The 27,235-nt window shown below is 40.6% G+C and overlaps 1 protein-coding gene across 1 annotated transcript; it reads left to right on the top strand.

Annotated features, from left to right (window-relative positions):
- The first annotated feature begins 5,023 nt into the window (after window positions 1-5,023).
- Window positions 5,024-24,083, top strand: CD5L (CD5 molecule like). The gene is made up of 6 exons (XM_082406693.1): window positions 5,024-12,348; window positions 14,637-14,663; window positions 17,906-18,229; window positions 19,071-19,388; window positions 19,922-20,242; window positions 21,467-24,083. The coding sequence occupies exons 1-6, from the start codon at window positions 12,321-12,323 to the stop codon at window positions 21,472-21,474; spliced, it is 1,026 nt and encodes a 341-aa protein (XP_082262819.1). The 5' UTR covers window positions 5,024-12,320; the 3' UTR covers window positions 21,475-24,083.
- The last annotated feature ends 3,152 nt before the right edge of the window (window positions 24,084-27,235 follow it).

Here is a 27,235-nt window from a genome sequence, read left to right on the forward strand (position 1 = left end):
TAGCTTACCCTTCCCCCTCCCCATGTGCAAAAGATTGTTATCTTTGCAAATCTGATAGTATTTCAGTGTATTTTAATTTACATTTTTCCTAATATGACTGAAGCTGAGTGCCATAGATATTTTTATTTTTTAAAATTGTCTCTTAATTTTGTTGTTTCCACCCCCTCAATTTGGACACAATTTTATTCTTTTCAGGTCTCCACTAGAGTTCCCAATCTGATTAATTGAGTAATCAATCTTTCCCCCATTAATATTACATCATTACCATAAACTAAATTCACATGTAATTTTGATTTTTTACATTATAATTTGTGACACTCGTTTCTACATCAACGCAGTTCTGTTTTAATGATGAGAATCTACAAAAACTTCTTATTAGTGAAGAATAAAATGCACAGATCTCAAATGTTCAGTTTGATGTATTTTGACAATTGTATCTACTTATATATCCACCTCCCCTCCAATATAGAACATATCCATCACCCCAAGAAGTTCCCATATACCTCTTTCTGATCAGTGTACAATCCCCATCCTAAAGCAATCTCTTTCTGATTTACCACTACAAACTAGTTTTGCCTGATGTTGGATATTATATAAATAGAATCATACATTATCTTCTCTTTTTTCTTTTTTAAAAAAATTTGACATAATATTTTTGAGAAGAATAAATGTTTCTGCATATATCAGTACTTTGTGTTTTTTAATTGCTTAGTATTTTACCACTATGTGAATATATTATCATTTATTTATTCATCCTCCTGTTGACAAACATTTGGGTTGTTTTTAGTTTGGGACTATAATGAATAGGTCCTTACAAACATTCTTGTACAAGTCTTTTTGAAGACATATATTTTTATGGGATATGGGATAAACATCAAGGAACATAATTGCTGGGTGACAAGGTAGATGTGTGTTTAAATTTAGAAACTGCTGAACAGTCCTTCGAAGTGTTTAGATCAGTTAATACTATCACTAGCAATGTATGAGAGTTCCAGTTGCTCCACATCCTTACCAACATTTAATGTTATCAGTTTAAAAAATTATTAGCATTCTGGTAAGTATTTCATTATATATTTTATTGTGGCCTTAGTTTACCTAATGATTAGTGAATGGTCTTAAGCACATTTTCATGCATATATTGATCATTCATATAACTTCTTTTGTCAAAGCATGCTCAAAAGTTTTGCCCAGTTTTAATTGGATTGCTCATTCTTATTTTTTTGTAAAAATCTGTTGTAGAGTCTAGGTACAAACATTTTTTCCTATTCTGCCTTTTCTATTTTTCTTAATTGTGTCTTTTTACAAGCAAAAACTTAATTTTGATAAAGTCTGACATCAAATGTTTTTAATGGTTAGAGCTTTTTGTGTCCTAAGAAGTCTCTAAGCAGATCTTAGGTCATGAAGATATTTTCTTAAGTTTTCTTTCAGAAGTTTGACAGATTGTGTTTTATATTTAAGATTGTGACACATCTCAAGTTTCTATTTCTTTAGGGAAAATAGACATGTTACCAGTGTTAAGCTTACCCTTTCACCGTCTACCTCTCCATTTATTTAGGTCTTTAATTTCTCTTAGTGATATTTTGTAGTTTTTGGTGTAGAGGTGTTGTATATATGTCATTAGATCATTTACTACGTACTTAATGTATTTTTATGCTATTGTAAATGGTGTTGTTCGAAATTTTTTTATTTCTTTTTTTTTTTTTCTGGCCACATTGCACAGCTTGTGGGATCTCAGTTCCCCAGCCAGGGATTGAACCTAGGCCCACAACAGTGAAAGCGCCAAGTCCTACCACTGGACCTAACCACTTGCTGAAATTTTATTTTCCATTTTTTGGTTCCCAGTATATGGAAAAGCAACTGACTTTGTATTTTGACCTTGAATCCTCTAGTATTATTAAATTATTAGTTCTAGTAGGTGTTTTTCTTTTGTAGGTTACATAGGTTTGCTATGGACACAATCATGTTGTTTAAAAATAGCAATAGTTTTACTGATTTATTTTTCTAATTTGTATGCCTTTTATCATTTTTGTCATATTGTACTGGCTAGGAAAGATGGTACAATGTAGAATACAAGTGGTGAGGGTAGACTGTTAACTACAGTTTCTTCAAAGTTATCCTTTATCAGCTTAAGGAAATTTTCTTTCATTTCTAGTTTACTGAGAGTTTTTGGTTTTGTTTTTAATTATGTATTGAGATTAAATGGAGCTATTGAGAGGATTCCACTCTCTGAATCTTACTCTCCTGGAGTGTGCGGGAATAAAGAGTGCTTGAATTATGTTCCCTGAACCCCATAGGGGTCATTCATGTGAGAGATCTGACTGGTGGAGAGAAGTGAACAGACCTTAGCAGAGAGAAGCGTCAAGACTTTTGCTTGTTGTATTATTTGTCTTTTTCTTTAACGAGAAAACTAAGGTCCAAAGAGATTATCTAACTTGTTCAAGACCATACATGTCAACGTAGTAGTTGTTAACACTTGATATGTCCTCAGAAGAAGCAGTGTAAATGCAAGACTGTAATATAAACTGAGAAGAGAGTCAAAAGTGGACATTTGTGGTCACTGTCCCACAAATCTATACCAGTGCTCCCTGACCCAGAACACTCCCTCCATGTTAGAATCATTACATTGGTCAGTTAATGCAAATCTGCTGAAGACCCATCTACAGTTGTGTGTTGTGTAACAGGGTGTGGGGAAAATGTACCACAATGTGCTAGAAGAAATCAGAATCCAGGGCTCTAGAGGCAACTCTGCCACTGCTGCATTGTGTGACCCTCGCCACTGTCATTGCACCTCTATGGCCTTCAGTTTCCATTTGAAGAGAAGGGACCTGAATTAGACCAAGAGACCTTAATGGATGGTTTATAGGCTAAAAACCACCATATAGTCCCCTTCAAAGAAGTGCAACAGTAATGTATAAGCCATTGGGAGGGCTCTCTGACTCAAAAATCTCTCCTATTCTTTCCCTCATTCTTCTTCCCCCACTTCTAAAATATCATCAGCACTTTCTTTTCTGCAAGGCTGAACCTAGTCCTTCTTTTATTGGTGGAATGAAGCCCCTGGACCAGGTAGTTTTTAAGTTTCCTTCCAGCTCCAATATTCTGAATATGTGGGAGGATCTTCCTTTTGGTCTTTAGGAGATTTGAAATTCTTTCATCTAATTAAGGTCTGTTAGTTACTACACCAAGTTTGCTTATCATAGGGTAATAAAATTACCCACATAAGTTAATTCATATAGAGCTCCTAGAACAGTGTCTGGCATTTGTTAAGGGCTCTGCAAATATAAGCTATTTCCATTACTATTTCTTTCACTGTGACAGAAATTTATAGATTAGAGTTGTTCAAGTGTTGAACAACTTCTGGAGAAAGGATCCAGAAGAAGGAAGTCCCCGGGAGTGGGTGCAGACATGGTTAGTTCTTAGGAACAATCTTCCGGATCTGAGCCTTCACAGCTGGGCCCTGCCCAGGGTGTGGTTCTTACGTTGGTGTGCTTCACTTTGAGTGAGACTTGGGCCTTAAATGGACTTTGCCATCTCCAGTTGTTAATATCAGAGCCTCCAAATTGGATAGAACTTTTTCAAATCTGAAGTTCCCAGGCTTGCTGAAGTTCACATCATGCCCTAATGTGGTGAAAATGTTTAGAATTTCTTGGGTACAAATTTCTCCCAAGATTTCCCGAGTAGCCAGTTGTTTTGCTTAATTGCAGAAACATGTAAAATTTGTTGCTACTCTCAGTTACCCAATAGAGAAGACAGTGTTCACTTTTGGCTCATTCTCACCAAAACCACACTGATTTTCAGATCAGACATAAATTTTTCTTATGACTTCATCAAGGCTGAGAACTTCAAATTAAGATGCGATCAGTTATATAGATAAAAAGGACAGTTTAAATTATTTCACATCTGAGTTGTGGTATGAAAGCTTTACTCTATCCTTCACATATGACTGATATTGAAAAGCATTGTAAAGTACCCAATATCAGACTATATGTGTTTTCAAAATAAACATTTATTAGCCTAACCCAGAGTTTTCATTTTGAATGGGAGTCACATTATGATCAGCATGCACTTTGTATCCTGTCCTTTTCTCCCCTGTGACCTGGATGGTGACCATCTCTGCTGCAAACTTTGTTCTCCCAATGCCCAATTTTACAGTACTCATCTCTTCTTCTCATTTCCAAAGTAAATACCCTCTCCACAAAGCATTACTGAGTATAACTTTATTGAGTTTATTAAAGTTCAGTTTATTAAATTTTTTGGTAGGGTGCAAACAAATTAATTTTATTATTTCCAATAACTTACCCTAACTTTATTGAATCTTTTTGTTTTTCACCACTAAAAGAAATCTCTAGCACATCTTCTAAATTTTCCAATCACTTTCAGATATCAATAAGTAGTCATCTCCTCAGATCGTAAAAAAAAAGAAAGAAAAGAAAAGAAAATGACAGGGAATTCCCTAGCAGTCCAGTGGTTAGGACTCCAGGCTTCCACTGCAGGGGGCACCAGTTCCATCCCTGGTCTGGGAACTAAGATTCCTCATGCCGAGCATGGCATGGCCAAAAATAAATATCAATCAATCAATAAATTTTTTATTTTTTAAAAAAAGAGAAGAAAATGATGGAACAAATCTGGTCCATTCTAGAACTTGACTTTCTCATCTGATGGTGTCTTCCTCACCCCTCTCTCAGCTTAGGGCTGACTCCTATTTGGAAGTCTGCAGCAAGGAAATGAGATCTAATCAGTGTCTTTTTTCTTTTTTGCTTCACTTTCTTCTCAATACATTAGCTGCTCTTTGGGACCCCTCAGGAAGTAGGGAGGAGCAGGGCAGGAAGAGTTAATGAAAAAAGACAAAGTCTTCTGTGAGGAGTGGGGCTGTTATATATCCTTGTCTTGTTCCTGATCTTAGAGGAAAAACTTTCAGCTTTTCACTGTTAAATATGATGTTAACTGTGGATTTTTCATATATATATATATATATATATATATATATATATATATATATATATATATATATATATATACATCATATATATATATGATAGATGGTTAGATAGATAGATATGACCTTTTTTATGTTAAGGTACATTCCATCTATATTTAATTTGTTAAGAGCTTTTAACATGAAAGGATATCCAATTTTGTCAAATGATTTTTCTGCATCTATTGAGATGATCAGGCAACTTTTAATCTTCATTTTGTTTCTGAGCTGTATCACATTTATTTTTCTTTTTAAAATGTATTTATTTATTTATTTATTTTGGCCATGTTGGGTCTTCATTGCTGTGTGCGGGCTTTCTCTAGTTGCGGCGAGCAGGGGATACTCTTGGTTGTGGTGCGCGGGCTTCTCATTGTGGTGGCTTCTCTTGTTGCGGAGCATGGGCTCTAGGTGTGTGGACAGTTGTTGTGGCACGTGGGCTCAGTAGTTGTGGCTCACGGGCTCTAGAGCTCAGGCTCAGTATTTGTGACTCAGGGGCTTAGTTGCTCTACGGCATGTGGGATCTTCCCAGACCAGGCCTTGAATCCGTGTCCCCTGCATTGGCAGGTGGATTCGTAAACACTGCACCACCAGGGAAGTCCCTGTATCACATTTATTGATTTGTGTAATGTTGTGCTATCCTTGCATCCCAGGGCTAAATTCCAGTTGATCATGGTATATGATCCTTCAATATGCTGTTGAATTCTGTTTGCTAGTATATATTATTGAGGTTTTTTGCATCTATGTTTATCTGGGATATTGGTTGGTAATTTTCTTTTCTTGTAGCTTCCTTGTCTGTCTTTAGTCCCAGGGTAATGCTGGTCTTATAAAATGAATTTGAAAGTGTTACCTCCTCTTCAATCTTTTGGAAGAATTTGAGGAGGATTGGTATTAATTCTTCTTTAAATGTTTAGTAGAATTTTTCTGTAAAGCCATCTGGTCCTCAACTTTTCTTTTTGGGAAGTTTTGATTACTGATTCAACCTTTTCCATTGCTATTGGTTTCTTTAGGTTTTATTTTTCTTCATTATTCAGTCTTTGTAGGTTGTATGTTTTAGGCAGTTACTCATTTCTTCTGGGTTTTCTAATTTTTTGGCATATAATTGTTCATAGTAGTTTCTTATGAACCTTAGTACCTCTGTGTTATCAATTGTAATGTCTCCTCTTTCATCTGTGTTTTTATTTATTTGAGTCATCTCTCTTTTTCCTTAGTCTAGCAAAAGTTTTGTCAGTTTTGTTTATCTTTTTTGCAAAACTAGCTCTTAGTTTCATTAATCTTTTTTTAATCACCTTTCTAATCTCTATTTCATTGATTTCTGCTCTGATCTTTGTTATTTCTTCCCTTCTACTAACTTTGGGTTTAGTTTGTTCTTTTTCTAGTTCTTTGAGGCCTAATATATGTTCTATCCTGGAGAATGTTCTACATGCTCTTGAGAAGAATGTGTTTTCTTCTGATGTTAAATGAAATGTTCTGCATATATCTATTAGGTTTGGTCTATTTGGTCTAATGTGTAGTTTACATCCAATATTTCCATATTGATTTTCTGTCTTGATGATTATCCATTGTTGAAAGTGAGGTAATGAAGTCCCCTATTATTATTATTATTTTTGTCTATGCTGTACAGCATGCAGGATCTTAGTTCCCCAACCAGGGATTAAACCCGTGCCCCCTGCAATGGAAGAATGGAGTCCTAACCACTGGACTGTTGGGAAATTCCCCCCTACTATTATTGTTTTGCTGTGTAATTCTCCTTTCATATATGTAGATATTTATATTATAAATTTAGGCACTGCAATGTTGGCTACATAGATATTTACAATTGTTATTTACTTAATTTTTTTTTTTTTTTTTTACTGAAGTATAATGATGAGGCAGCACAGTGCAGTGATGTCTAGTAACCCCTGGGAAACTGCCCAATCTGTGGCTGGTTCATCAGACAGCTCCTCTTGCTGTCTTCTCATGGGCCCCATACTGACCATTTATTCTTATGCTACCAGAATAGGGGCATTTTTTAAAACATGGGAATACCTGTCTTTCATAGGGACTAGGTTTAGGATCAGGGATGTCCAGGGAACCAACTTTGAGGCACAGAAAAACTAATAAAGGCTAATTACCATTAGGAAATGAGCTGGCCTTCTGTGCTTGGTGCTTATTGGAGGAGTCACTCTATAAGCTACTTGCTTTGCTGTCATTTTTGATTTCCCATTTAAAAAAGGAACATGAAAGTGGATTAAGCAAGATTAAATTAGTTAAATATTTATTCAATAAAAGGCAGAAATGAAAACTGATCATTCTAGCAAAAAAGGTATAAATCCTCTTCAACAGAACTACCCCAAAGGGTCAAAGTAACTTGTTCAAGGCCACATGGCTATTAAGTGACAGAGTTGGAATTTTAACTAGGTCCACTTGCCTCCAATGCACATGCTCTTAGCCTCTGCACTGTAATGCCTCTTTGTAAGGATGATTCCAGGAAAGTCCAGAAAAGCAGGTTGAAGTGCCCTGGCCAGAACACACACCAAGGACATAAGGACAGCTAGGGCCAGTTTTCTGCCAGCAGGAAGTGGACAGCCAGGCAGGATGCACACAGGACAGCCAGGTTTATAGGGTTTCCTCCCTGCAGACTCTACTCTTTTGGCTGCCATCACCCGTTCTCCTCTCTCTTGGATTTCTTGCTTCTGGTACCTGAAGGGTGAGAGGCCATTAAGCCTTTGTTACATCCTGAGAGAGGCCACAGCCCAGGTGTCCTGCCTGTCCTTCAGCATGAACAAGGGCCCTCAGCCCAATAGAGGTGATGCTGGAATTTTAATAAGGATTTAGGATCTTTTTCCTGACCATGTTTAGAATATTTTTGCAATTTTGAGACTTGGTGACAACAAAATAATTAATAATAATCACCCAACCATAAATAATGGAATCTATTAACAGACCATATGAATAAACATCTGCAGTTATAGATCATGTCCTCTGGGACAATCTGTTTTGTCTTCAGATTTTTCTCATGATGAGTTGAAAGTAAATGTTTTCCGTAAGTGTCCATATGTAAGTCTTGTTATCTCCTCAGGAATACCACAAAGCAATTTTCTCCTAAATACCTGAAGACTGTGCTCATGCTTCCTCAATCCCAAGTCCTGGATCTATTCCTTATTTTGAGCTCCTTCTCCATCCTGGTCGCTATGGGGGAGGGAGGCAGATAAACAAATGAGAGCAACAGAAGGGAATCAGTGGTGCTATTTACAGGGGTTTACAGATGTACACAGGAAAGGACAGCCACACCCACCAGAAACCTGATTTCAGATCAATTATTATAGAAAGGCAGCCCGTGAGCCCCAGTCATTCTGACAACCATCTCAGGATGTCAGTCTTTACCTTCTCCCACCCAGGAAGCACACGCCAGTGACTCTCACCTGTGGGTTCAGCCCCACCCAGTTCTAAAGCCAATCCTGCGTGAGATAGGTACACATTAAAAACCTTGTCCCACCAAGAGTGACTGAAATGGGTCTTCCTGGAAAATATCTATCCCATTATTATGGTGGTAGACACCTGATTGACTTAGTATCCTATTAGCTCTTCAGATCATCCTTTGATTATGCACACCCCAGATAGACAGAGTACTTATTCCATGCCAGGTTTTTCTCTTAGGGACTCTAAAGTCTCTATCCCTCAGCCCATACAAGACAATGTGGACATGATGGACAAGAGACGATGTTTCTTCCTCTTTAAATTAATTAATTAATTAATTATATTTTTGGCTGCGTTGGGTCTTTGTTGCTGTGTGTGGGCTTTCTCTAGTTGCGGCGAGCAGGGCCTACCCCTTGTTGTGGTGCACTGGCTTCTCCTTGCGGTGGCTTCTCTTGTTGTGGAGCATGGGCTCTAGGCATGTGTACTTCAATAGTTGTGGTGCATGGACTCAGTAGTTGTGGCTCACGGGCTCTAGAGTGCAGGCTCAGTAGTTGTGGCACATGGGCTTAGTTGTTCCACGGCATGTGAGATCTTCCCAGACCAGGGATTGAACCCATGTCCCCTGCATTGGCAGGAGGATTCTTAACCACTGCGCCACCAGGGAAGTCCCGAGACGATGTTTCTTATGGTTCTAACTGCTCAGTGATGTTCTTTGGCTGGTAATATAATCATTTATTCATTCACAGAGTCAACAATCACTTATTGCATGTCAAACACTGGGAATGCAAGGGGAACAACTCAGATGGTTTCCTATTCTCACAGAGACCACTAATAATTGACATACTCAGTTATTTGTCAGAGGGATTTCACCTTGATGCTAAACGAGCAGAGCATGTAGCTCATCCTTCATTACAGTACCCCAGAGAGGGTCTTCTATGTTCTTATATGTGTTATATACTGATGTTCTCCAGACACTTGTCTACTTCCACACAGCTTCGGGCTTACCACTCCCTGCATCCCACCCCATCTTCCTCACCTGGATAAGCCTCCTACTGATAACCCCTTCTCAATTCCCTAAACTCCTCAGCTTCTGAAACTTCTACCTTCACTCTCTTTCAGTTCGCTGACTTGGGACTTGTCATTGCCCAGAACTGCTTCTCCTCTAAAACCCTAACCACTCCTCTCCAAATCTCTGAACAACTTTCCATCACTTGAACTTTCTAGCACTTTCCTTTTCCCCAGCCCTTCCTCAGTAAGATCCTCTTTCCTACCACTTATTTCTGTTTTCACTTTTTATCAACCCATTTCCTGATCTCTAAGTCTTGCCAGCCACTTGAGTTGCTTTCTCATCTCAAACTCCCTGACTCTGTCAGGCTCCCAACATACTTTTCTTACAATGCTCCAACTTTGAATCGGTCAGGCTGATAATCTCACACTGACCTCCTGATTGTAGCTTGACAGGGCACATTTGTGCCGCTTAGCAAATGCAGGTTTTCAATCCAGTGCTTGTCTTTATCCAGGGTCTCCTTCCCTCTCAGTGATTATTTTAGACCCTTACCGTTTTTCAGAAGCTTCCTCTCCAATCCAGACTCCCTGGCTCCTGTTAAGGAACTTATCTTCCATTTCACCCACAAAACACTATGAGGTGTAGTGTCCTACTTTCTACCTACTGTAGCTGACATTTATTTTTATTTTCACCTTCTGTCACACTTTTTCTTCCAGAAATCTGAGAATCATCTTAAATGACTATTTACTCCTTATGGTCACATCCAAAGAGCAAAGTCTTCTTATAGATTCTACAATTAACTCTCTCTCATATCCATCCCCTCCCCTGGACACCCCTTGGCACCCTGGCAGTTTAGACTCTCTTCTACTCTCTCTGGACTGGTGCAGTGGTCTCTTCATGAATCTCCCTGACTCCAGACTTCCCCCATTCCAATTCCTCCTTCAAGCTGCAGTCAGAACGCATGCTCTAAAATACATACCATCCTTCCATGGTTTTTCTTGTTCCCTTAGCATAATGCTCTTTCTGATTGAAAAAGCTTCCTTTTCCTTTCTTCATGTTCTTGACTCTGTTAATAAAATACTATAGTTGGGAGAAAGCTTTTGTCTTTATTTTTTCTCTCCTTTTCTTTCACTAAATCTTCTACATTATATGTGGAGAAATATATCTCAATCTTGAAGCCTGAGCTCTCTGGTGGATTTGTCTGCCCACAGGCCACATGAAGTCTTTTCTCCTCCACGCAAAAACTCAGTAGGGCAGGTCTGACTTCTGAAGGCTGAAGGTAAAAGCATAGGATCTTGGATCCCAGTTGCAAACTAATCTAGATTCCTCAAAGTAAAGCTGATGTTTTGAGCCTTTTCTGAATTCTGTGTCTCTTACTGCATCATTTCAGAATCTGCAGAAGGTGGAATGTGAGTAATTAGCATTTACAAAACCATTTATAATGGACTCTCCATCATCTGGATCCTATTGATACCTTCATATCACCTAGTGTCTTCACATTTCAACACCAATATCTCCTGACACCTGACCACCAAGCAGGCTGTGACCAGCCATTCCAAACTACCTGTCATTGCTTAAATAGGTAATACTGTTTCATTTGTCTGCATATGCACAGCGAAGTCTTTTCCCATTCTGATTCTCCCTTCTACTCATCCTTTAATTCCTGTTCAAGTGTCATCATCTCTCTAAAGTCTATTATTAGCACCAAGTAAAGGTGACCATTTCCTCCACTGTGTTCCCAAAGTTTCTTATACTTTCCTCTCTTACAGCTGTTTTTACGTGCTATTACAATTACTAGATCATATCATTTTGGAGCACCAAACTCTCCCTTATTCATCAATGTACTCCCTTGACCCAACACATTCACCTAACACACATGGCAGCTAAAAACTTTCTACTGAATATAATAATATGTACATTATAGGAAGAAAAACAGGATTAAAAATAAATACCTATAATGAACTAATCTTTGTATAGAGTGATCCAAATATTACAAAGAAGCTAAGATGTTTCATTAGAGAGACAAAATTACCCTGTTTGAAATAGTAGGGAGTGATGCTAGCATATGTAGTTGAGTTCTTGAGTAGTCTAGAGTTGAAACAAAGCTATACTTAATAACAAGGCAGGGGGACCTGGGAATACTGAGGGTCTTGCTACTCAATCCCTGCCCACCATATCTTAGACTTAAGAATGACTTGATTTCATTACCATAAGGACCTGTTTCCATTCAACTTCCAAAGATGGGCATAAATGAGGACAAGCATAGAAGAAAAGCAGATCCAAGTCCTAGGCCCTCTGCTTAGCACTGGAAAATCTGGTTTGAAGGAAATAAATCCAGCCCTATTTGCAGAGATTGACACCTTGACTCTGGACTACCATCTTGACTCTGGATTATGGTGCCTACAAGGGCAACTCTGGAGTTGTTCTGTGATCTCTGCCTTCTATATTTTCTAGTCACTTCCACCTGGAAGGAAAAAATTGAAATTGGCCTATTGCCCCCCACAAACCATACATGGGGGACAAGCATTGCTTGATATTCTAATGTGAAATGACCCCATTCTTGGTACTTACCTTTCCTTATGGGAGTTGTTTCCCCTGTTTACATAGTGAAGGGACTGAAGCAGAGACTGATGGAGCTGGGATTACAGCTGAACCAAATCATAACAGCTTGGGAATCTTTTGATTGTTTTCTTTTGTTTTCAGCATCTTTCTGCCAGTTCCGGCCACCTCCCTTCCTCTGGGGACATGCTGAATTCAGCAAGTCCAGCTCTATCAGTTCTGCCCCCTGAGCCCATTGGTTTCTGGTCATCTGATAAAGCCTCTGCTGCAGGCAGGACCTGCCTCCTTCCCTCCTCCCAGCATACTTGCAACCAAAGCTGAATATTGCTGTTCTGTGGCTTCCTTCCAGCCTTACGATTCAGCTCACCATCTTCAGCTACCTGGGTCATGGCTCTGCTATTCTTCTTGATCCTTGGTGAGTATTTCTGCTCCTTTTGGTCTAGGCTTCAGAATACTCTGGAACTTTGATTGGGGGAATCCTCTCCTTGCCCATCTGGTGCATATCTATGTATCATTCAAGGAAAGGCTCTTCCTTGCTCTCCTCTTTTCTCTATATCTGGCAATTATTCTAAATCCCCAAAGCCACTTAATCTATACCCAATTTATAATCCACCTTGATTACCAGAAAATTTCCTATTTCACTATATTTGCACTAACAAGTTTGTAATAATTTATCCCATTGCCTTATCACATAAATTTTCCTAAATGCACTATTTATAAAAAGACAAATAAATGGACCAAGGTTAGCAGCAGGTAAAGCAAGAAAGGGAAGTAGAACTGCAGGACAAACACCTTTCATTTATCATACTGTACAATTTCCTTTCAAATGTGCTTCATATAATGTTTCCCTAGTTTTTCCCAGCTTCTTATTGCTTAGATTAATTTAGAGTAAATGGGGATTTTGGAATCAAAGAGATCTGAGTTTCAATCCTTGCTCTTTGATTTCTTAGCTGTCTGAATTTTAAAGTTACCATATCTCTCTGAAATCTCATTCTCATCTATGAATAAAGATAATGGTATGTTCCTCAGACGTTTGTTAGGCACATTTTCACAAGATAACAGTGCCTGCTAGGTCCCTTCCCTAATCAATCACATCCATTTTAATTATCTTGATGATCCAGTACATCACTGAAACCCACACTGGTTTCTCAGTTGGGCACTTGTGTGTTCTATGCAGGGTGCTGGCCACATGCTTAAACAACTATACACCCCTTATATCACCCAACAGATAGTCCCACCCATTATGAAGGTGCTGTTGAATTTCTCAGGCTTACCTTCAGTCGCACCTCCTTCATGAAGCTTTCCTGATCTGTGACACCCATAGTCATCGACCCTGCTACAGAGTATTCAAGTCACTTTTGGGCTATGTCGCTTTCACACCTACATATCAGGTTCATCACATTCAGTTTCCTTTGCATGTACACATGTTTTGTGTTCTTTATTAGACATGTAGGGTGTTATGTATAATATAATTTTGAGTTTTAGACAATTACACACAAGGTCTCATTGAGTGTGGGAGTGGCCATATCCTGAAAACTAAGGACATGGGGTTATTAAGAAATTATTTGGAAAGCAAGTATTTGGAAGAAAATATTCCAGGACAAGCCAATGAAATACATAGATTTACCTAAAAGGCTCTAGGCTGGAAGTCCAAAGATATTAACTCCTTCAGAAAGATCCTATAAGATGGGATGGCAGGCGGGTGTTGGGAATGATGAGTTCTGCAGTTCAAAGGCCACTGACACTCAGCGGTGTTCAGGACTCTCTCTACAGCATTAGGAGGGAGTCTAATGAATAGAAGAGTCTGATCATGTAGATATCCTGTAGGAAGAAACTCTGATGGTTCAAAGATGTGCTGGTGCTTAAACCTGGAAGTTTGGAACTCAACATAGGACTGTTTCTGACCTATTAATCAGGGTTCAGCAAACTACAGACTGCAAACTAAGAATGGATTTTACATTTGTAAATGGTGGAAAAAAATCAAAAGAAGAATAATATTTTGTGACACATGAAAATGACATAAAATCTAAATTTCATTGTCCACAAATAAAGTTTTATTGGAACACGGCCATGCTCATTCATTTATATATATATGGCTGCAATCATGCTACAATGACAGAGTCGAGTAGTTAGAACAGACTATATGGCCCACAAAGCCTAAAATATTTACAATCTGGCCCTTTCCAGAAGAAGTTTTCTGACCCTGGTCTAAATGCAGTGTCAGTGAACACAGATATATCCTGCCATTTCTCCCTATGCTTTGTGCTGCCTCCCATGACATTTTTATCTTCCCCAACCAGTGTGTCTGCCCAGAGGCCTCCAGCATGCTTTCCTTTTGAGCCCAGATGCTGCATCACCGCACTTTTACTGTAGGTGGTAATCACCAATCAGTCTAATTGACTAGAATAGAAAACCATATCTATCCATGCCTGGGGTAGAGCCAACATCAGATGTAAAGGGAACATGACGGGTCAATTAGCTATGGTAGAACTGGTTTTGTGGTTCCTACTCAGTGCTCATGTGTCCTTTGAGACTGCTCATTCCAGGAAGAGAAGGTCCCAACAAGGACTAACTTTGGAGGCTGCGTATCTACCACTCTATCTGTCCCACAAAGTTTGGCAAAGGCTTTCTAGAGTTGCGTTTTTGAACAAAGCGTTGGAAATTGACTACATGATCTCATTCACTTCTCTCTTTTTTCCTCAGCCTTTTGCAATGGACTTGGCCTCTTAGGTAAGATTTTTGGGTTCCTAAGAGGGAGGATTTTAGGCTCTGGAGAGTGGAAATTCTGAAACTTCTCTGGGCCATGGAGAGAGCCTCTGGTTCAAAACAGCCCAAGTAGATTTCCTTTCTGGTTTCCCAACCCACCCACTCAGTCTCATGTGGGTAGATTTCCACATAAGAAAAAAGTTGGGTGGTTTATTTTGCAAGAAGATTCCTCTCCACTTGGCTTCTGTGACCCAAGGCTCTCGGCCACCTCTAAGTAGCAGATGGCTTTGTTTCAGGCTCAGAAGACACCTCACCCCCTGGGAAACAAACTTCCTTTTGCCCTGCTGAATTCTACCATTTCCAGTTCTCTCTGCCAGCTTTAATGGTACCATTGAACTAAAAATGCATCCGCTTCTGTGCAGCATATGGCTTCACCAGCAGAGTGCAGGCTGGATTTCAGCCACCACTGGCCATTTCTGTGAGGAGTCTTTGGGCAGAGCACAAACAGCTCAACTGAGGAGAGAAAGGGGCTGCAAAGAGAGAATTAGTCTGTGGAAGAGGAAGGCTCTGATGGTCCAAAATCAAGGGGATTGGTTGTTGATTATGAGTTTCTATGACATTATCCCTTAAACCTAGTCTTTCTCTTTTTTTAAAAAAATTATTTATTTAATTTTGGCTGCGTTGGGTCTTCGTTGCTGCGCACAGGCTTTCTCTAGTTGTGGCGAGCGGGGGCTACTCTTCTTTGCAGCACGCGGGCTTCTTATTGCGGTGGCTTCTCTTGTTGCGGAGCATGGGCTCTAGGCACACGGGCTTCAGTAGTTGTGGCATGTGGGCTTCAGTAGTTGTGGCTCACGGGCTTAGTTGCTCCATGGCATGTGGGATCTTCCCGGACCAGGGCTCGAACCCGTGTCCCCTGCATTGGCATGCGGATTCTTAACCACTGCGCCACCAGGGAAGCCCTACTCTTTCTCTTGATAGTAGAGGCTTTACCAGAGAGGGGCAGCTACAAACTCCACTATGAATGTGGAGGATTTTACACCCTGAGGGATGCAGTTTGATTCCTTAAAGGAGTGCTGCTTCTGGGTCTCAGTCCAATACTCAGATTACTTGGTCTTTCTTCTCTGGCCTCCAGGGCTATCCCTTACTGCAAGTGCCGGGAGACACCTGCTCTCTTTATAGCCTTCTCACATCCTAAGATGTTGCTCCTCCATCCCTGGGTCCCTCTTTCAAGACCTCAGCTAATTAAGTAAGCTAAAACACTGCCTAGGACACACTGCACTGACGAGCCCCTCTGTTCTTCTCTCTAGCTTTCAAATCTTTTCTCACACCTTTTCTCCCCTCAAGCTGGATTTCTTTTTTTCTTTTTTCTTTTTTTTAATGTGACTGCATCATGGTGTAAGGGAAGAGGCAGTGGTTTTAAAGTTATTTATTTATTTATTTTTGGCTGTGCTGGGTCTTCGTTTCTGTGTGAGGGCTTTCTCTAGTTGTGGCGAGCGGGGGCCACTCTTCATCGCGGTGCGCGGGCCTCTCACTATCGCGGCCTCTCTTGTTGCGGAGCACAGGCTCCAGACGCGCAGGCTCAGTAGTTGTGGCTCACGGGCCTAGTTGCTCCGCGGCATGTGGGATCTTCCCAGATCAGGGCTCGAACCCGTGTCGCTTGCATTGACAGGCAGATTCTCAACCACTGCGCCACCAGGGAAGCCCCTGGATTTCTTTTATACTTATTCTGTGTTTCTCTCTCTCTCTCTCTCACTGTCTCTCTGTCTCTTTTTAAAAACATATTTCTTCTTTCTTAGGAGGTGTTCTAGTCCTCCACTTCATGAAAATGAAAACTGATTTAAAACCAGAGTTTTATCATTCAAAATAAAATGAAATAACCTATGCATGATTCTGATAGCTAATATTTGCTGGAGTACACAATAATGCCTATCCAAGCTCTAATCTTAGTTACAATGACCCAAAAGTTATTTCTAGATGACTCTTCTTGAATTATATTTGTACTCAGATATATATGCCTTAAACTTTGGTGTGCAAAAATGGAGACTTTTCTTAGTTTTTTATAGTTTTATTTTAATTTCTATCTCTAACCTCCATTCTTCATATTGCTTCCCTCAAGATATTATGGAAGAAAAGGAGAACAAAAACAAATGAACAAACTTTAGGTTTTCTTTATCACTCTATCACTCTGGGGCTGAGAGGACTTGGCGGGATTGCCTCAAGCCTATTAAATATAATCTCTTTGAGGGCAACAATGCTAACTATTTTGTCATCACTATTCTCTGACTTCATAAAACAATACCTGGAATGTAGTATCCAGAAGTTTGTTTCCTAATGGGCTCTTCCCTGGTCTCCCTCCCACAACCATCTCTACTCCACATCTAAGTCTTAGTAGAAGGGAAAGAATTTCTATTAGTCTTTTCTACCTCACGGTTGTAGTCAAGAAGCAGAAACAAGTCCTGGGTTCCTCAGAACTTATCTGCAGACTCTGTGAAGCCTATCTCCTACTCCCAACCTCTAGAATCCTCTAGACTCAGTTTTGGGGCCCTGAGACTCTGAGGCTCTGACTCTTCCTTTGCGCAGTACTCTCTGTATTTCTTCTGAGCTGGGTTCTTGGACATGGGAAAATGTCATAGAAGTAGCAAGGATGAGTGGGGGTGGATCACTGATACTGGGAGAGACAGTCAGGTTGTTCAACCCAAATTATTTCCAGACACCTTGTCTCAATCTAGCTGCCATGGGGGGAGACAGAGTCATGAGGAAGAAAGAACAAAAACAGATATCATCTCTACACTCCTGTTCTGACCCGGGGTTTCCACTATTTGACAGTGTGACCATATGACCTTGAATTTCATGAGGATCATTTTCTTCATCAGTGAAATGGTGGGGTAGACTTTATGATCTCTATAGGTCCTTCTGATCCTGACCACCAGAGATTCTAAAAACTCTGCTGGATGCTCAACGAACCTCTTTCTCTTAACCTTCAAACACCTAGATATGACTGCTGGTTTTCGAAAACTAGCAGTCATATCTAGGTGTCTTGAAGTGGAGTTTCTTGGTAGGGTACAATTAAGAGTGTAGCAGGACTAGAACTCAGAGATGGAGTCCTGAAGCTCCTCTTCCTCCTCTTCCATTTTGGCCCCTCGGTTTTCATCCCTCAATTTTCCACACACTGGAAGTGGTGGAAGAGTTCTAGGAAGACTGCATACGTGCCTGAGTACTCTCTGGGCTCCTCCCAGATCTCCAGCCAATATCTCATTTCTTTGCAGAGTCTTCATCCAGAATGCGACTGGTGGGAGGTCGCCATCGCTGTGAAGGGCGGGTGGAAGTGAAACGGGACGGCCAGTGGGGCACCGTGTGTGATGACGGCTGGGACATGAAAGATGTGGAAGTGGTGTGCCGGGAGCTGGGCTGTGGAGCAGCCACAGGGACACCCAGTGGTACTTTATATAAGCCATTGGCAGAAAAAGACCAAAAAGTCCTCATCCAAGGGGTCAGCTGCAGTGGGATGGAAAGTGAACTGATTCATTGTGAGCAAGAGGAAGATGTTTTTGATTGCTCCCACAGTGAGGATGCAGGGGCGAAGTGTGAAAGTAAGTATGGCAGGGCTCAAGGACTGTGTGCCAGCTGCCCACACTCCACATGACCACTCTTTGTCCTTATTCTCCACCATGAACTAATGGCTAACTGGATCCTTGTCCTTCACATCTTACACTTCCTCAATTGTGGACCCTGGAGACAAACATTATCCTCAGCTAGAATTGCTACTCATCCTTGGTTGAACTAATGATTTTCTCTTAGTTTCAATCTATATGAGAACCTGTTTCTCTTCTTCACACACACAAACATGCACAGATCCAACAACCACTAAACATTTGTATCTAGAGCTCAGGTGGAGTTATGGGGAAGAAATGAGCTCCCAAAGTATAATGTATGCTTTTTCAGTTCTCAAGGATTCCACCATCTTGCTAGGTAGACAGGAGACGCTCATAGGAAACCAACACACAACAACTATGTGTGTGTGTGTGTGTGTGTATATATATATATATATATATACACACACACACACACACATATATATACATATATATATACACATACATACATATATATGTGAATATATATATATATATATAATTGTTTTTGTTATTGTATTCCTTTGTTCCATTCATATATTTGCTTTCTATGTATTAATAATTTCTCTCTGTGTGTCTATCTCCTCCTCCATTAGACTGTGATTTGGCTAAGGGACTAGTTCATGTCTTCTCTTTGTTACCCCACAGTTCGTTATCAGAGAAACAATCACTAAATGCTTGCACCCTGATGCTGAGGTCTCATTCTTATTTCTTAGAAAAATTCAGTGTTAGGAGCCCCCTTTTCTGGGAAGGATGTGTTCTTACAAAGAACAGATGCTTCATCTTTCTTTTCCCACAGTTCCAGAGACTGTGCGGCTGGTTGGTGGCCCTGATCACTGCAAAGGGCGAGTGGAGGTGAAGCACCAACAGCAGTGGGGCACCGTGTGCAAAGCAGGCTGGAATCTCTCAGCCGCGAAGGTGGTGTGCCGGCAGCTGGGGTGTGGGAGGGCCATACTGACCCAAAGATCCTGCAACAAGGATACCCAGGGCCAAGGGCCCATCTGGCTGAGTGAGGTGTCATGCTCAGGACAAGAAGGAAACCTTCAGGATTGCTCTTCTGGGCTCTGGGGGAAGAATAACTGCACCCATGATGAGGACACATGGGTTGAATGTGAAGGTAATGCCTATAAGTCCAGCAACTAGGTTCATTCATGAATTTGATTAAATGGAATTCTATTCAACCAATGTTTACAGAGAACTCCTCATGCATCACATAACCATGGCAAAGTTATTTAATTGTGCTGCCCATCAATTGTCTTGTTTTTAAAATGGAGATAATGATACTTGCCTTTGTATATGAAAATGCTTTAAATGATATTAAGCAATATATTAATATGAACTATTATTATATTGAATTCTATATAATAGGAAAAGGACACACAATTCCATTTACTTGTTGAAGTCTTCAATTTTAAAAAGCTACTAGAAAGTCATTCATAAATATTAGACTTTTATAAAATAGATAGGAAAGTGAAAAGATCTTAGTTAAGGAAACAGTCCTGGGCCACATGGATTGGAACCTAGAGCTAGGGCTATAATCACAGAAACACAGGTGAAGAGTTTCAAAAGTGCTGATAAGGTTTGCATGAGGATGTAGATGATGTTATTTTTTCTTCTTTCCATGCCTCTCTCCATCCCCTGACCCTGCAGATCCCTTTGACTTGAGGCTGGCAGGAGGAGACTCCCGCTGCTCTGGGAGACTGGAGGTGCTGCACAAGGGTGAATGGGGCTCTGTCTGTGATGATGGCTGGGGAGAAAATGAGGAACAGGTGGTGTGCAAGCAACTGGGCTGTGGGGAGTCAATCTTTCTATCTGCCAAAGCCCGGAGAAACTTTGGCCTTGGAGCTGGCCGCATCTGGCTAGATGATGTTCATTGCTCAGGGAAGGAGCAGTCCCTGGAGCAGTGTCGGCACAGGTTCTGGGGGTATCACAACTGCAACCACAAGGAAGATGTGGCCATGACCTGCTTAGGTAAGTCCTGTAGATGGAACCCAAAGGAACTGGCATTGAGGGAGGTGAAGAAGGGGGTGGTGGGGGTGAACTCTGAGGATAAGGGTTATTCTACCAGTGCCGTACAACTGCCCATAATAGTCACCTACTTTATGTGTTCTTCAAGGAATTTAATTGAGACATTCTAATAGTGAATAGAATGATAATAATAATAATACTAAAAAAACCCATACCATACAGTTATTGAATGTGAGAACAAAAAGCATTTTGAAAATTATTGAATTAACACCTTTATATTAAACATGAAGAAAGTAAGAGTCAGTCAATAAGTAACTTTCCAAAATCATAAAAATTGTTTTCAAATGATAGGGCAGAACTAAAATGACCAGTATTGACTCTTAGCTCAGGATTAGTTGTCTTAGATGACCTCAGTCCTCAAACTCTTAGTTTAAATTATAGAAAATGGTCCCATCTCATTCTACCTATTGTCACTCCCCAGATATTAAGTTAACCTGTGGGAATAGGGCTGTGGTAGGGGGCTCTTTGGGAATGCCCATGAGTGTCTTTCTAGAGAAGCTGGGATACTAACCTTGAACTGTAGACCTCTATGGGGGAGTGAAGGAAGAAATCCTGACGCGATATGAGTCAGGAAATGCAAGCATAGCCCTTGGGTGACTGACTCAAGAGAGTCACAGTTCTGAAGCCCAGCTTTTTAATCAGGGTGAGAAACTGGCGTGCAGGGATGCCTGGTTAAATACTCAGCTATGGAACTGGGTAAGAGCTGATAGTGGACCAAAGATATGAAGAGCAGCTAGTGCCTAGAAAAGGAAGGCTTTAGTGACAGAAGACTAGGGTTTGAGCCTTGCTGTTGCCATTCTGAGGCTAGTTAATCTTAGATAGTCACTTTTAACTACTCAAGACCTCAGTATTTTCACTGGTAAAAAGGGAGACACTTGTCCCATTCCTCTTGAAGAGTTTTGTGATTGTGTGAGGGTGAGAAGTGTTAATATATATGAATACTGTTTGTGACTCATAGGGGAGCTGGTTGAATTAAGTGCCTGGGGCACTGTACCAGATTCTGACATGGTTCACATCAGTGTGAGATATGTGTGTGATTAGGTCTGGGAGGGTCTCTGTTTCCTATTCTGGAACCCAGTCTTCTTTCTTGGCCTCTTTGTGTCTGAATGAAATAATCCCCTCTTGGCATGTCCCCATCCTTACTGTACATTCTTCTTCTCTTTACAGAACTGTAGCCTGGCCTTCTTGATGCTTGACCTGATCCCTGCAGGCCCTGAGTGTCTTTTGCTTTCTCCTGGGCCAGAATGGCCTGGCATGAGCACTGAGCCTGTAGGCTTAGCTACCACTCCCTCAGCCCCTCAGCAGGAATCTGAACACTCTGCTTATACTTTGCTCTCAGAGCCAAGCACCCCTATCATCGCCTGGAGATATGAGCTGTTGAATTCTCTCTTGCTGGGGAAGATGAGCTCCTAGTCGCCCTCTCCTCACTGCTGACCCTTTGGCATTGGTTCTGGCCTCTCCTGCTTCTTCTCAACCAGCCTGGCATCCCCAGGCCTGTTACTTTGACCACCACAGGCCCTTTTCAAGACAAGATCTATGTCTGTAAAGAACATGAAAGGAATGAGACAACAAAAGAACATTTGAAGGGGAATATGGGTTAACAATTACATGAAAGTTGGGGGAAAGCTTAGAGTCTTTTTGAACGCTTTTTCTTAACCTTCAGGTGATCACAACAATTAACATCTGAATATTCTCCTATTCTTTGACGAAAGTAGACCATTCTTTCAAGAGCAGTGCAGTATCCTGTAATCCTAGACCTTTTCACGACACTTGGAAAAAAATATCACACTCCCTGAATGCCCATAATAAAATATCTTTGTTGACCATCCATATACATCTTGCCAACATGGTGTACATTGAACAAGAAGAATCTCACAAATTCACTCTAATTTTTCCAAGGAAAAATGTATTGGCTATGGAGCTGCCACTAGGAGAAAGGAAAGGAAGAGATGCAGAAAGAGTTTAGGGAGGTCCAGACTCATGCCTCATGCCAACCAGATGATATCATTTTAATTCTGTCAACTCAGACTTTAGGATCTGCAAGTCTGAGGCAAGATAGAATGATACTAAGGAGAGAATCATGACTTAATTCTAAAAACTGACAACTTTAGATTCTGAGGCTGAGCCGAGTACCTGTAATATGCCTACATTTATGCTTTCTAATAAAGTAGATCTCACAGTCTCAACAGTTGCCTCTCTCTGTGATATACTCTTTCTACCCAAGAGGAAGCAGGTGTCTCAGCTTTACAGGGATGACCTTTTAGGCAGGATTAGGTAGAAGATGCAATCTGCCAGCAGATGCAATCTTATGTGTAATATAGCTCTCGCCTCTGGATGGAGAACTTTCTCCCTGTCTATTTCCTATAACGGGAAAATATGTAAAGAAACCTAGCTTCGTAGAAGAGAAGAAAATGCCTTAACAGACATTTTGAGATCTATCCTGTCTACTCAAAGAGATTTTGCCTTTATCTGATCAGTTATCTCAGGTCTTCCTGATTTTCCCTACAGACTAGTATCATGTTCCCTAAACCGCACAGTATTATATCTAGAATCTAGAGGCCTGCTGAACTGCCTTGATTGAATCATTGAAAAGCTCTTTTATCCTAAGTAGAGTAGAACAGGATTGGCATTTCACAAAAGGAACTTTGATTTCCCCTTAATTTCTACATTAAAATTTCTTTTGTAAAATTCCTACTTAGCAAGACCCCTGAGAACAAATTAGATAAAAATAACACCTCTTGGAAGAGGCCAGGTGATCCAACGCAGAAGGCAAGACATGACAGAAGCCTAAGAGGTAGCGTTGGACGTCTAATAAGAATGTGCCACTTAAATAGAGGAAACTGAGAAGCTGAAAGTCATAGTTTACACCAGCCTATTAGCACTGTCCAGGAGAAAATTGTTCCCTGACCCAAGAATATGGCTGTTTATCTTGATTTCCAAAGTGGACATGGATGAAATAGTACATCAGAGCCTGAAGAAGTTAGCATAGTGACAAGGACTGACAGTGCTCACAAATATTCGTGTTTGTTTCTTCTTCCTGGACATGACACTAGTCTATCCCAAGTTTGTGTTATAGAAGATACCCCAACCAGACTCCTACCCCCACCCTAGCAAAGCAGTGCAGTAAAATGGAGCTCTTCATTCAATGAGAATATTACCCATTGGGTATTTTAGGAGTTGCCAATTGACATACATCTTATCCTCCAAGTACCTCTCCTGTAACAGGCATCTCCTGACACTTGCCCAGTTCCAGATCCCTAGCTACCCCCGAAGTTCTCAGCACGCACTTGCTCATTACACTTTCTTACAGGAGTCCTGGGCAGCAATGGGTCTCCAGGTCTATGGAGCTAGAGCCTAACACCAAGCACCTACATAATCTCCAACGGGGAGGGGACCCACCCCTGGGAGTTTACCCTGAGGCTGCAGCTGCAAATTGGCCACAATCAGTCCCCATTTGGACTTGCTGCCTGATGGTCCCAGGCTTCTCAAGTAACTAGGGCTCCCAGGTGCCCCTTTGATCTAGGTGGGACCATATGTCCCATTCTCACAGTGGAAATAATTTATGACACTTTCATATCAAGGCAGTTAACAATAGTGTGCCTTCTCAATGTTCTTTCTCTCCTTACCTGCTGGCTTGTTAGAGAAGACCCCAAAGACCTAGGGGAGGGCAGACCCAGAAGATGGAAGGATCCTGGATCTCTGAATGACAGTGTGGGTCTCTGAATCACTCATACTCTGCTGACTGTGTCATGAATAAGAAATAAACCTTACTTGTGTTAAGTCACTGAGGTGTTGAGGTGGTTTTTACAGCAATTAGTTTAGTCTGACTAAAACAGATATAAATAGTATTTTAAAAAATCAATTGCATTCCTTCAAAGCTCACCAAAAAGATTTCTGATGATCATTTGGCTTCCTCAAAAGCTTCTAGATATCTAATATTCCATGCTAATCAGGAAATGTGAGACTTGGCTCACTCACTTTATTTTACTATAAATTATATTTTATTTTGGATATTTATTTTTGATGGTCTTCTGACCCCCCCCCCACACATACTTTTTTTTCTAAAAACCATGCAAGATGCTCCTGGAGAATTCCTTGTCAACATTATTTGGTGTGTATCTTAAGACTTTATTATTTTTTTTAAGAACAATTTTAGGTTCACAACAAAACACAGTGGAAGGTACAAAGATTTCCCATACACCTCCTGCTCTCACATATGCATAACTTCCCCCATTCTCAACATTCCCAATAGAGTAGTATATTTGTTAAAATAATGAACCTACGTTGAAATATCATTATCTCCCAGATTCCATAGTTTACGTTAGGGTTCACTCTTGGTGTTGTTCTATGGGTTTGGACAAATTTATAAATGTGTATTCACCATTAGAGTATCATACAGAATAGTTTTACTACCTAAAAATCCTCTGTGCTCTGCCTATTCATCCCTCATGTCCCTCTAACCCCTAGCAACCACTGATCCTTTTATTGTCTCCATAGTTTTACCTTTTCCAGAAAGTCATATCTTTGGAATTGTACAGTATATAGCCTTCTCAGATTGGTTTCTTTCACTTAGTAATATGTATTTGTTTCCTCCGTGTCTTTTCATGACTTGATAGTTCATTTCTTTTATTTATTTATTTATATTAAAAAAGGTTTTTTAGTATTATTTTACAATCTACTTAAAAAAATTTTTTTTAATTTTATTTATTTATTTATTTATATTTTTGGCTGTGTTGGGTCTTCGTTGTTGCACGTGGGCTTTCTCTAGTTGCAGTGTGCGGGTTTCTCATTGCGGTGGCTCTAGGCACACAGGCTTCAGTAGTCATGGCACGCGGGCTCAGTAGTTGTGGCTCGCGGGCCCTAGAGCACAGGCTCAGTAGTTGTGGTGCACAGGCTTAGTTGCTCCACAGCATGTGGGATCTTCCTGCACCAGGGCTCGAACCTGTGTCCCCTGTGTTGGCAGGCGGATTCTTAACCACTGTGCCACCAGGGAAGCCCTCATTTCTTTTTAGCACTAACATTCCATTGTCTGGATATGCCACTTTTTTTTTTTTTTTTTTTTGTATCCATTTATCTAGTGAAGGACATCTTGGTGCTTCCAAGTTTTGACAATCATGAATAAAGCTGCTATAAACATCTGTGTGCAGATTTTTGTGTGGACATAAGTTTTAAACTCTTTTGGGTAAATAGTAAGGAGTATTTTTCAACAATATAAGCATGCCATTCTGGCTACAGTTGATTGATACCAAAAGTGGGCTTATGTCCAAGCTAGATCAATCAACCCTTCCCAGGAGACAGGAACTCTGATTGAAATCAGGTTAGTTTCTCCAAGTAGCTAGACTTGTAACAAATTAACCCAGGAGCTGTGGGTGTCCATTTTCCACATAGATCAGAGAATGAGAGGAAGCCCTTCCACAGAGATACATGAAATGAATGAACGAGATGCACAGAGAGGAACATAGATGAGAGACATAGAACCCAAACAACATTTTCAATTTCTGGTTCTCATCTTTTCCTGGAATCCAACTGCATTCCTGGTCTTGGGTTCTGTGACAAACTGTTGTAGGTTTATAATATATGTATATTATATACCATGATATGTAATATATATTATAGTATACATATTAATATATATTAAATTTTTATTGAATTATCTCATTTTTTTTCTTTTTTTGGGGGGGCTGCATCAGGTCTTAGTTATGGCATGCAAGATCTTTCATTTTGGTGCACGGGCTTCTCTCTAGTTGTGGCACACAGGCTCCAGAGCATGTGGGCACTGTAGTTTGTGGCATGCAGGCTCTCTAATTGAGGCGCGTGGGCTCAGTAGTCGCGGCACATGGGCTTAGTTGCCCCAAGGCATGTGGGATCTTAGTTCCCCAACCAGGGATCGAACACTCATCCTCTGCATTGGAAGGCCGATACTTTACCACTGGACCACGAGGGAAGTCCCTATCTCATTGGTTTTTGTATTTCTAACCAAAATAACCCTAACCAACTTTCCTGTTTTAACTTAATAAAGTGGTAATTTACCTGTCCTATGTAAGTTTAGTTAGATAAGCCCATTTATCAATAATGAATCAATTCTCACTGCATTTATAAAATCAAGTTTATGGATCTGAAAAGATGAGGACTAAGATCTATAACAGAGGTAACACTACATCGTATTATCCTTGAGTGATTCTGGTCGGTTGGATGACCAATCAACTTGTTTACACAGGTGACATTTATAGCTCATGCCCTCCTTATTAAAACACAGATGAATTGAGGTACTGCCATCAAGATGGTGACATAGGTCATTCCAGACTTCAGTCCTCATAAGAAAACCAACTAGCAACTATCCATAGACAAGAATGTCATTGTGAAAACTCCAGAACCTGGGGGTGAGGCGGAAAAAGAACCCCTGGACCACAGAGACTGAGAGGGACTGCATTAGAAGGGTAAAGGAGCAGTTTCACTTTGCATCATCCGTCCCCTAGGCTGCCACTGTGCCACACTGAGAGGGTCTCCCTGGGCCTGTTGTGTCTCCAGTAGGAAAAGAGAGCCCAAGGTGGACACCCAGCTCCCCAGCACTGAGAGATGCTTCGCAGGAGTCCCGCTCAGATCTTGCCTCATGGGATTCACTTAGGTCTTCAGCATTTCTTCATTAGGACCACCCAGTAATCTATTCTGAGGGGAAGGTCACCTAGACCTAAAGCAGTCAGTAAGATGGGCCCACAGTTTTATTTAAATTCATGAAGATGCTCTGAAAGTTGTAAGAATGTCCTCATCTCATGATGTCCTCCTAATGCAGGACCTAGATCCAAAACGCTCCTTGGAGATGTTTGGGAAACTAGATAATGTCATTTTTACTCTTGCCCTAACCCATGCTTTCCCCTCTTTGGGTTTCTTTTTCTTTTTTTTTTTTTTTGTAATATTTATTTATTTATTTATTTACTT

The sequence above is a fragment of the Balaenoptera borealis genome (assembly GCF_965194805.1).
Source record: "Balaenoptera borealis genome assembly, chromosome: 1".
NCBI classification, from domain to species: domain Eukaryota; kingdom Metazoa; phylum Chordata; class Mammalia; order Artiodactyla; family Balaenopteridae; genus Balaenoptera; species Balaenoptera borealis.

Coding starts and splice junctions, on each gene's coding strand:
- CD5L (XM_082406693.1), top strand. CDS start 12,321: ATGGCTCTGCTATTCTTCTTGATCCTTG. Junction 12,349..14,636: donor GCTATTCTTCTTGATCCTTG/GTGAGTATTTCT, acceptor TTTTTTCCTCAG/CCTTTTGCAATGGACTTGGC. Junction 14,664..17,905: donor CAATGGACTTGGCCTCTTAG/GTAAGATTTTTG, acceptor ATTTCTTTGCAG/AGTCTTCATCCAGAATGCGA.